The following is a 12308-nucleotide window of genomic DNA, read 5'->3' on the forward strand; positions in this document are numbered from 1 at the left end:
CTTAGCTGTAGTCCATGAACAGCATTGTGAGCTTTTGTGAAAGAGCACAGTTAAAAAGATATGGCATATAGAAGCATACCAGATGGACAACATGAAAACGATCGGAGGAAGGTCAGGAGTAAAAACAAACAAAATATAATGATTGACTGTGTCCATAAAATGTATATAGTATGTATAAGCATGAAGTAGAGGCCTAAGCATTGTTGTTCACTAGTTTACTCCAATTAGGGAAGGAATGGTGGGGTTGGAAAGTAATAAAAGGAAATATATATATTTTTAAAGGATTGTATGTATATGCGTATATGTATGTATATGCGTATATGTATGTATGTGTATATATATATATATATGCAAGACAAAAAGAAGAAAAAACCTATGGGGGATTGGAAGTGATGCAGACAATTACATTGATGGAAGTTACAATCTATCTGCAATATTAAAGCTGATCTACCCCCTAAAAAAAAAAATATATATATATATATATATATATATATATATAAATAAAAATGAACAGCATTGTCCAAATCACAAAGGACTTAAAATGGTCCACTCACACGCGTAGTCGTGAAGAAGGCCCAACAGCGCCTCTTCCCCCTCAAAAAGTTCTACAGCTGCACCATTGAGAGGATCTTCACTTGCTGCATCACTGTTTGGTATGGCAACAGCACCGCCCTCGATTGCATGGTGCTACAGAGGGTGGTGCGGACAGCCCAGTACATCACTGGGGCCGAGCTCTCTGCCATCCAGCACCTCTATATCAGGCGATGTGAAAGGCAGGCCCGGAAAATCGTTAAAGACTCCAGCCACCCAAGCCTTCTTAGACTGTTCTCTCTGCTTCAGCACGGCAAGGGGTACCGGTGCATCACGTTTGACACCAACAGGCTACTGAACAGCCTCTATCCCCAAGCTATAAGACTGCTAAATAGCTAACTAAATAGCTAACTAAATAGCTAACAGAATGACTACATGGACTATCTGAGTTGACCCTTTTATTTTATGTTTACACTGTCTCTATGCACACTCACAGGGCCCTACACACTCACACACACACACACACACACACACTGACACTCCAACACACACATAACATGCACACACATTTATACTGACTCTACATACACACATACAATCATCATTTAAGCTGCTGTTTATCATACATCCTGATGCCTAGTCACCTTACCTCCTATATATACCTACCTCCATCACTCCAGTAACCCTGCACATTGTAAACATGCTATTGGAACTGACCCTATATATAGTCACCTTACCTCCTATATATACCTACCTCTATCACTCCAGTGACCCTGCACATTGTAAATATGCTACTGGAACTGACCCTGTGTGTAGCTTCTTACTTTCTCATGTTTTTATCTGGTGTGTTTTTGTTTCTACCGTATGTTCTTTTATAGTCCTACATTGATATTGATTACTGCATTGTCGGGTTTTGAGTTTGCAAGAAAGGCCATTTCACTGTGCTTGCACACGTGAAATTAAAACTTGAAACTTGTGTATACAATGCTCATCGTCATCTGCCACATAGATGAGAGGGAATAACAGATATAATATGTAATAACAACAATATGTTTATTTATTGTGGCTTAGAAATTAATTAACGAACAAACTAACAAAATGATGTTGTGTGTGTGTGTGTGTTACCCAGGAGGGAGCAGTCACTGGATAAGAAGTACCCAGGATGCATCAAACACCACAGCTCCAGACAAGAACGCTCGTCCAACTCCATGGAGAAGCTCATCAAGAAACGCAACGTACCTCAGAAACTTCCCTCGCACAGCAAGAGGTGAGACTGAGGAGGGAGAAACCAATGAAACATTCACACTTCTCACTAATTTGTCATGATTTGTTGTTCAATCCATGTCAGTATAGTTATGATTACTAAAATACATTGTGGTAACACTAACAGGGCATAAAGTTATAATCTAGTATGACTTGTTATAGGCATGTACAAAGTCCTCACTGTTGATAGTTTCTTTGGACACAAGGGGAAATGGAACGGCTGCATCCATTTCTCTTGACTTTACATTTTAGTCATTTAGCAGATCTCTTATCCAGAGCAACTTACAGTTGGTGCATTCATCTTAAGATAGCACCTTTTTTTTCTAAGATTGTAGCATATATAGAACCTAAAAGGGTTCTTCGGATGTCCCCATAGGAGAACCATTTGAAGAATCCTTTTTGGTTCCAGGTAGAACCTTTTTGAATTCCATGTAGAACCCTTTCCATAGAGGGTTCTACATGGAACCAAAAAATAGTCCTACCTGGAACCAAAAAGGGTTCTACCTGGAACCAAAATGGGTTCTCCTATGGGGACAGCTGAAGAACTCCTTTGGAACCCTTTCTTGTAAGAGTGTAGGTGGGACAACCACATATCTTAGTCATAGTAAGTACATTTTTCTTCAATAAAATAGCTATCAGCAAAGTCAGAGCTAGTAAGGCAGACAACTTGACTGACTTTATTGAGCCATGCTCAGTGTACTCCCTGTGACTCCACTGTGTTGTTCCAGTAGACCAGACCTATTGAAGTCAGAGGTGATCCTTCCCAAGCTGGACTCCTCCATGACCCAGGTGACCATCCCCTCCTGCCCCCAGAAGGGCTCCACGTCCCCGGGGAGGTCGCGTCGGGCCAAGCCCCGCTACCGGAAGGCAGGGAAGGGCAGCAGTGGAGACCTGGCTGGGCTGAAGGCTGCGTTATCATCCACACTGGGTCTGGCTAATACTACATCTCTGACCAACACCACCTCCACACCCAGGTATTTATGTTGACATGTCTCCCTACTGGATGTGTAGTTGGATGAATTTGTTTTATATAAGAAATATATATCAATGTTTTATTCTCACTGTGTCCAGTCTGTCACTATCTCAATTAATCCTTCCTGGATTCCTAACATCCTCTGTCCTTGCCTTCTTCTCAAAACCCATGAGAGAAGAAGGTCGAAGGGGAGGGCCCGTCTACTGTACTATCTCCTCCAATACAATTGAGAAGAATGCGAGGAATCGCAAAACGACAAATTGAGATAGAGCCAGAGTGTAATTTTGCTGCAACCAAATCGCCCTTCAGAGCCCACAATAAAGTTGTATTCTCCCCCCTCAGCAGCAAGCAGCACCTGGACCCCAGCGCAGCTCTGAGAGGTCTCCAGCATGACCTGCTGCTGAAGAAGATGTCCTCGTCCAGCCCAGACCTCATCTCTACCACCATGGAGGCAGAGGACCGCCGCAGGGGACTGGAGAGACCTGGTCTGGAGAGAGGGGGCAGCCAGAGCGCCTCGGCAGGCCTGGGAGGAGGTGAATTAAAATGGATAATATTGTCCGATAGGGAAATTTGTATAAAGTGCGTTCGGAAAGTATTCAGACCCCTTGACTTTTTCCACATTTTGTTACGTTACAACCTTATTCTAAAAATGATTAAATTAATTATTTTCCTCATCAATCTACACACAATACAGGTTTTTAGAAAGTTTTGCAAATGTATTAAAAATAAAAAACAGAAATACCTTATTTACATAAGTATTCAGACCCTTTGGTTTGAGACTCGAAATTGAGCTCAGGTGCATCCCGTTTCCATTGTTCATCCTTGAGATGTTTCTACAACTTGATTGGAGTCCACCTGTGGTAAATTCAATTGATTGGACATGATTTGGAAAGGCACACACCTGTCTATTTAAGGTCCCAGAGTTGACAGTGCATGTCGGAGCAAAAACCAAGCCTTGAGGTCAAAGTAATTGTCCGTAGAGCTCCGACACAGGATTGTGTCGAGTCACAGATCTGGGGAAGTGGACCGAAACATTTCTGCAGCATTGAAGGTCCCCAAGAACACAGTGGCCTCCATCATACTTAAATGGAAGAAGTTTGGAACCACCAAGACTTTTCCTAGAGCTGGCCGCCAGGCCAAACTGAGCAATCGGGGAGAAGGGCCTTGGTCAGGGAGGTGAGCAAGAACCTGATGGTCACTCTGACAGAGCTCCAGAGATTCTCTGTGGCGATGAGAGAACCTTCCAGAAGGACAACCATCTCTGCAGCACTCCACCAATCAGGCCTTTATGGTAGAGTGGCCAGACGGAAGCCACTCCTCAGTAAAAAGTACATGACAGCCCGCTTGGAGTTTGCCAAAAGGCACCTAAAGACTCTCAGACCATGAGAAACAAGATTCTCGGGTCTGATGAAACCAAGATTGAACTCTTTGGCCTGAATGCCAAGCGTCACGTCTGGAGGAAACCTGGCACCATCCCTACGGTGAAGCATAGTGGTTGCAGCATCATACTGTGGAGACTAGTCAGGATCGAGGGACATTTCTAAAAACCTGTTTTTGCTTTGTCATGATGGGGTATTGTGTGTAGATTGACGAGGGAAAAAAAACAATTTAATCAATTTTAGAATAAGGCTGTAACGTAACAAAATGTGAAAAAAGTCAAGGGGTCTGAATACTTTCCAAATGCACTGAATACAGGGATACCTGGCATACATTTAAGGCTGGTTTCCCGTACACAGATAAAGACTACATTTTAGGATATTTCTGTGTCGGGGAAACCAGCCCATAATGTATCATATAGAGAGTCACAGGACATACAGTGAGGGAAAAAAGTATTTGATCCCCTGCTGATTTTGTACGTTTGCCCACTGACAAAGACATGATCAGTCTATAATTTTAATGGTAGGTTTATTTGAACAGTGAGAGACAGAATAACAACAAAAAAATCCTGAAAAACATGTCAAAAATGTTATAAATTGATTTGCATTTTAATGAGGGAAATAAGTATTTGACCCCTCTGCAAAACATGACTTAGTACTTGGTGGCAAAACCCTTGTTGGCAATCACAGAGGTCAGACGTTTATTGTAGTTGGCCACCAGGTTTGCACACATCTCAGGAGGGATTTTGTCCCACTCCTCTTTGCAGATCTTCTCCAAGTCATTAAGGTTTGAAGCCTGACGTTTGGCAACTCGAACCTTCAGCTCCCTCCACAGATTGTCTATGGGATTAAGGTCTGGAGTCTGGCTAGGCCACTCCAGGACCTTAATGTGCTTCTTCTTGAGCCACTTCTTTGTTTCCTTGGCCGTGTGTTTTGGGTCATTGTCATGCTGGAATACCCATCCACAACCCATTTTCAATGCCCTGGCTGAGGGAAGGAGGTTCTCACCCAAGATTTGACGGTACATGGCCCCGTCAATCGTCCCTTTGATGCGGTGAAGTTGTCCTGTCCCCTTAGCTGAAAAACACCCCCAAAGCATAATGTTTCCACCTCCATGTTTGACGGTGGGGATGGTGTTCTTGGGATCATAGGCAGCATTCCTCCTCCTCCAAACACGGCGAGTTGAGTTGATGCCAAAGAGCTTGATTTTGGTCTCATCTGACCACAACACTTTCACCCAGTTCTCCTCTGAATCATTCAGATGTTCATTGGCAAAGTTCAGACGGGCCTGTATATGTGCTTTCTTGAGCAGGGGGACCTTGCGGGCGCTGCAGGATTTCAGTCCTTCACGGCGTAGTGTGTTACCAATAGTTTTCTTGGTGACTATGGTCCCAGCTGCCTTGAGATCATTGACAAGATCCTCCCGTGTAGTTCTGGGCTGATTCCTCACCGTTCTCATGATCATTGCAACACCACGAGGTGAGATCTTGCATGGAGCCCCAGGCCGAGGGAGATTGACAGTTATTTTGTGTTTCTTCCATTTGCGAATAATCGCACCAACTGTTGTCACCTTCTCACCAAGCTGCTTGGCGATGGTCTTGTAGCCAAGTCCAGCCTTGTGTAGGTCTACAATCTTGTCCCTGACATCCTTGGAGAGCTCTTTGGTCTTGGCCATGGTGTAGAGTTTGGAATCTGATTGATTGCTTCTGTGGACAGGTGTCTTTTATACAGGTAACAAACTGAGATTAGGAGCACTCCCTTTAAGAGTGTGCTCCTAATCTCACCTCGTTACCTGTATAAAAGACACCTGGCAGCCAGAAATCTTTCTGATTGAGAGGGGGTCAAATACTTATTTCCCTCATTAAAATGCAAATCAATTTATAACATTTTTGACATGCGTTTTTCTGGATTTTTTTGTTGTTATTCTGTCTCTCACTGTTCAAATAAACCTACCATTAAAATTATAGACTGATCATTTCTTTGTCAGTGGGCAAATTTACTAAATCAGCAGGGGATCAAATACTTTTTTCCCTCACTGTACATCACAAGACATGATGAGTCAAACATACATAAATAAATGTAGTGCAAATAAATATTGTGCATATAACTACAGTGCAAATAAATATAGTGCAAATAAATATAGTGTAAATAAATATAGTGTCAATAAATATAGTGCATATTAATATAGTGTAAATAAATATAGTGTCAATAAATATAGTGCATATTAATATAGTGTAAATAAATATAGTGTCAATAAATATAGTGCATATTAATATAGTGCAAATAAATATAGTGCAAATAAATATAGTGTAAATAAATATAGTGTCAATAAATATAGTGCATATTAATATAGTGTCAATAAATATAGTGCATATTAATATAGTGCAAATAAATATAGTGTAAATATAGTCAGTTATGGTTTATAGTCTTCTGTATTTAGGAAACTAGGAAACTGATGCTGGTTGGTGAATGACTTACAGGTGGAGGAGGAGGTGATGGAGGAGGAAGAGAAGGAGGAGGGACGGAGGATGGAGGGGTGGGGACAGATGACCAAACAGAGACCCCACCGCGTAGCAACACCCCCAGCGAGGACGCGGTCTCCATCCCGTTCTCCAGCAGCCCAGACTCCCCCTGTGGGAGGGGGGCAGCGGCAGGGAGGGGATCGGTGCTGGGAGGCCCAGGAAGGTTACTTCAGGACGGGGAGGACAAGGAGGAGGGCACAGGGATCATCAGGTCACCCAGGAGCCAACACCTCACACCTGCAGCACTGCTCTACCGGAAACAAGTCACACGCAAACAGGTAGTCATCAGTAGTAGGGCAAGATGGATGGCATCTGGTGGCTTTACTATACTAACTAAATTAGAGTTAGGAGATTATCCTGACCAGTTCTACTAACTAACCTGGAGTTAGGAGATTATCCTGATCAGTTCTACTAACTAACCTATAGTTAGGAGATTCTCCTGATCAGTTCTACTAACTAACTTGGAGTTAGGAGATTCTCCTGACCAGTTCTACTAACTAACCTAGAGTTAGGAGATTCTCCTGGCTAGTTCTACTAACTAACCTAGAACCAAGAGATTCTCCTGACCAGTTATACTAACTAACCTAGAGATAGGAGATTCTCCTGATCAGTTCTACTAACTAACCTGGAGTTAGGAGATTCTCCTGACCAGTTCTACTAACTAACCTGGAGTTAGGAGATTCTCCTGATCAGTTCTACTAACTAACCTGGAGTTAGGAGATTCTCCTGACCAGTTCTACTAACTAACCTAGAGATAGGAGATTCTCCTGATCAGTTCTACTAACTAACCTGGAGTTAGGAGATTCTCCTGACCAGTTCTACTAACTAACCTGGAGTTAGGAGATTCTCCTGACCAGTTCTACTAACTAACATAGAGTTAGGAGATTCTCCTGACCAGTTCTACTAACTAACCTGGAGTTAGGAGATTCTCCTGACCAGTTCTACTAACTAACATAGAGTTAGGAGATTCTCCTGACCAGTTCTACTAACTAACATAGAGTTAGGAGATTCTCCTGACCAGTTCTACTAACTAACCTGGAGTTAGGAGATTCTCCTGACCAGTTCTACTAACTAACCTAGAGTTAGGAGATTCTCCTGACCAGTTCTACTAACTAACCTAGAGTTAGGAGATTCTCCTGACCAGTTCTACTAACTAACCTGGAGTTAGGAGATTCTCCTGACCAGTTCTACTAACTAACCTAGAGTTAGGAGATTCTCCTGACCAGTTCTACTAACTAACCTAGAGTCAGGCCCAATAAATAGCCTAGAAAACTGTAGTGATTCCTCTTATCTTCCCTTTACTTCTGCAGAGACGTGGTGTGTCCTCCGAGGAGGAGGAGGGAGAGGTGGACAGTGAGGTGGAGTTACCACGGAGACGGTAGGAATATACATCTTATACATAATACAGTATATTGTCATGATTCATTATACAGTATATAGTCATGATTCATTATACAGTATATAGTCATGATTCATTATACAGTATATAGTCATGATTCATTATACAGTATATAGTCATGATTCATTATACAGTATATAGTCATGATTCATTATACAGTATATAGTCATGATTCATTATACAGTATATGGTCATGATTCATTATACAGTATATAGTCATGATTCATTATACAGTATATGGTCATGATTCATTATACAGTATATAGTCATGATTCATTATACAGTATATAGTCATGATTCATTATACAGTATATAGTCATGATTCATTATACAGTATATGGTCATGATTCATTATACAGTATATGGTCATGATTCATTATACAGTATATGGTCATGATTCATTATACAGTATATAGTCATGATTCATTATACAGTATATGGTCATGATTCATTATACAGTATATGGTCATGATTCATTATACAGTATATAGTCATGATTCATTATACAGTATATGGTCATGATTCATTATACAGTATATGGTCATGATTCATTATACAGTATATGGTCATGATTCATTATACAGTATATAGTCATGATTCATTATACAGTATATAGTCATGATTCATTATAGAGTATATAGTCATGATTCATTATACAGTATATAGTCATGATTCATTATACAGTATATAGTCATGATTCATTATACAGTATATAGTCATGATTCATTATACAGTATATAGTCATGATTCATTATACAGTATATGGTCATGATTCATTATACAGTATATAGTCATGATTCATTATACAGTATATAGTCATGATTCATTATACAGTATATAGTCATGATTCATTATACAGTATATGGTCATGATTCATTATACAGTATATGGTCATGATTCATTATACAGTATATGGTCATGATTCATTATACAGTATATAGTCATGATTCATTATACAGTATATAGTCATGATTCATTATACAGTATATAGTCATGATTGTATACTAGTACTAGTCCAGCAGAAAGAACGTCTTGGTATAATCCAAATAGAGTTTGTGTCTGTGAGAGCCCAATGATTTCATCTATGTCCTGTACCTTTTTTCTTCCCCATGCAGTCGACCGTTGAGCATCACCAAGTGCCAGTCCCTGTCCACCTTCAGCTCTGAGAACCTGTCTGCCGTGTCCGTGTCGGACGGAGAGGAGGGCAACACCAGCGACCACTCCCACAGCGGCACGCCGGATGTGGTCAGTACCAACACGGACGAGCGGCTGGACGACAAGAGCGACGACCTTCTGTCCCAGGGGTCGGAGATCCCCGCCGACCCCGCCCTCGACCCCGCCGACGGTTTATCAGAGAAGGAGGCCGCCATCCGCCAGGTCAAGACCCAGCTCAACACGGGGCAGAACTGTGAGGTAGGCAGGGCTCAGGTTACTATGACAACGATACGACTGGAACTGAAACTACGAGGTAGGGTTACTATGACAACTAGAACTATGAGGTAGGGTTACCATGGGAACTGTTATGTTTAGCCATAAGCAACAGAGAAATGAGGAGAGCAGGAATCCCATTACAATGCATTCTCTGATTGTTATAGGGCCAACATTCCTATAACAGAACATATGGTTACATTTGGATTTCGCTCTAGTGTAGGGACCTTCGTTTTCCCTGATCACTAGGGCCCAGTTTTAGGGGGACAGAATATTTACAAGCCAGGTAATACTCAGGTAGCCTGGGTCCAGTCTGTTTGTGCTATCGTTACACACCTTGCCAGTCAAACATGTTGTGCGTGACAAGGAGTGGCAATTTTTTTTAAATTTTACCTTCATTTAACTAGGCAAGTCAGTTAAGAACAAATTCTTATTTACAATGACGGCCTACACCGGCCAAACCCGGACGACGCTGGGCCAATTGTGCGCCGCCCTATGGGACTCCCAATCACGGCCGGTTGTGATACAGCCTGGAATCGAACCAGGGGGTCTGCAGTGACGTCTCAAGCACTGAGATGCAGTGCCTTAGACCGCTGCACCACTCGGGAGCCCAATGAGTGGAATGATAGCACAAGCATACTAGAATCCAGGCTAATATTAAGGTGAGATGGCTAGGAATGCCCATTACCATCCTCTAACTCTCCCTCTCTCTCTCTCTTCCTCTAACCCAGGGCCTGTATGATGACTCTGACTGTGACAGTGTAGAGCTGGACCACTCAGGCTACACAGAGCCCCAGCACCATAGGCCCCCCAGCACCAACTGGTGAGGAGACCAGCCCCACTCCCCAGCCCCACTCCCCAGCCCCATTCCCCAGCCCCATTCCCCACTCCCCAGCCCTACTTCCCAGCCCCACTCCCCAGCCCCACCCCCCAGCCCCATTCCCCAGCCCTACTTCCCAGCCCCACTCCCCAGCCCCACTCCCCAGCCCTACTCCCCCAGCCCCATTCCCCAGCCCTACTCCCCAGCCCCACTCCCCAGCCCTACTCCCCAGCCCCATTCCCCAGCCCTACTCCCCAGCCCCACTCCCCAGCCCTACTCCCCAGCCCCATTCCCCAGCCCTACTCCCCAGCCCCATTCCCCAGCCCTACTCCCCCAGCCCTACTCCCCCAGCCCTACTCCCCAGCCCCATTCCCCAGCCCTACTCCCCAGCCCCACTCCCCAGCCCCATTCCCCAGCCCTACTCCCCAGCCCCATTCCCCAGCCCCATTCCCCAGCCCTACTCCCCAGCCCTACTCCCCAACCCCACTCCCCAGCCCTCCTCCCCAGCCCCATTCCCCAGCCCTACTCCCCAGCCCCATTCCCCAGCCCTACTCCCCAGCCCCATTCCCCAGCCCTACTCCCCAGCCCCACTCCCCAGCCCCATTCCCCAGCCCTACTCCCCAGCCCTACTCCCCAGCCCTACTCCCCAACCCCATTCCCCAGCCCTACTCCCCAGCCCTACTCCCCAGCCCTACTCCCCAGCACCAGCCCTACTCCCCCAGCCCCAGCCCTACTCCCCCAGCCCCAGTCCCCCCTCCCACTCCCCCAGCCCTACTCCCCCAGCCCCAGCCCTACTCCCCAGCCCCATTCCCCAGCCCTACTCCCCCAGCCCTACTCCCCCAGCCCCAGTCCCCCCTCCCACTCCCCCAGCCCTACTCTCCCAGCCCCATTTCCCCAGCCCTATTCCCAAAGCCCCACTCCCCAGCCCTACTCGACTAGCTTAATTCCAGATCTGTTTCTGCTTCCTTGCCAACTCCTGTGGTCATTGTAACACACAAACTGATATTGGATCATGCTAACACTCCCCAAACCCAGCTTTGCAAAAACACTCCAACTCACCTCACCTACAGTGACCTCTGCACCACCAGGCTACTGATATAACGTCTACACGTTATAGTGATTCCTTCACTATCCACAACCGTTGTTTCTTACTTCCTGATTTTGTTATATTTCAACATCTATCTATGTAATGTCTCCCATTCAGATGTTACAATATTAGTGTCATTACACCTTCCAATTGTCAATGTCAACATCATCGGTGAGGCACCTAATGTTGTTTTTTGCACTTATATGTTTATTTGATTTGTAGTGATTATTTATGTCCAAAATCCTGTTTCCTCACAAGCATTATGCACTGAGTGTAATTTTATTTATTTATTGATGAGAGAAAATCAATGGCTGCATTCTTCTTTTTCAGTTGTTTACATTTTCATGTATTTATTTATTGTTTTGCATCAGGGATTTTGTTGTCCTAATTTTTTATACAATTTGTATTTTATTTATGTTAACATTAACTGTATGTAAATATCTGACCTCTTGACACACTATACAAGGAAGAAACATCATTTGTATGAGTTAAAATGTTACCACTGTATCATGTAATGGTGCTGACTGATGTTTTACACTAGAGGGCGCTATTGTATTGTACCACACAGAACAGGGGTGTATTCATAATGCCGATTCTATTGCAAAACGTTTTGTAACGAAAACAAGAGTTTCTATTGGACAGATTCAGGTAGGTTCCTCCCCGTTTCGTTCCGTTTGGCTCCTAGAGTAAACGTTAAACTGTTTCCGTTGCAGAACTGGGTTGCGTTGAGCAGGGCACAACGTTGTGGAATGCTCAGATAGAAATATGTTATGTAGAACAAACATGCCTCTGACAACAAAGGAATCATGTCAGCTCTATTTATGACATTTCTTTCTGAAACATTCAACATTTGCCTACTGAATCTGAACATAGATATTCTATTGGTCTGGTACCGGATGCTGTTCATAA

The 12308-nt window shown here is 43.8% G+C and overlaps 1 protein-coding gene across 1 annotated transcript in view; it reads left to right on the forward strand.

Annotated features, from left to right (window-relative positions):
• Positions 1 to 10319, forward strand: part of LOC311122239 (mitogen-activated protein kinase kinase kinase 12-like) — a gene marked incomplete at both ends in the record, with an annotated part of 73777 nt that extends 63458 nt beyond the window's left edge. Inside the window, 7 exons of the mRNA XM_084196626.1 lie at positions 1661 to 1798; positions 2523 to 2768; positions 3110 to 3300; positions 6624 to 6943; positions 7976 to 8043; positions 9180 to 9477; positions 10224 to 10319. Coding sequence (XP_084052752.1) covers positions 1661 to 1798; positions 2523 to 2768; positions 3110 to 3300; positions 6624 to 6943; positions 7976 to 8043; positions 9180 to 9477; positions 10224 to 10319 — 1357 coding nt within the window. The remainder of the gene's footprint in view (positions 1 to 1660; positions 1799 to 2522; positions 2769 to 3109; positions 3301 to 6623; positions 6944 to 7975; positions 8044 to 9179; positions 9478 to 10223) is intronic.
• Positions 10320 to 12308: the final 1989 nt, after the last annotated feature.

The sequence above is a fragment of the Coregonus lavaretus genome, assembly GCF_964263955.1.
Source record: "Coregonus lavaretus genome assembly, contig: HAP1_SCAFFOLD_819, whole genome shotgun sequence".
Taxonomy (NCBI): domain Eukaryota; kingdom Metazoa; phylum Chordata; class Actinopteri; order Salmoniformes; family Salmonidae; genus Coregonus; species Coregonus lavaretus.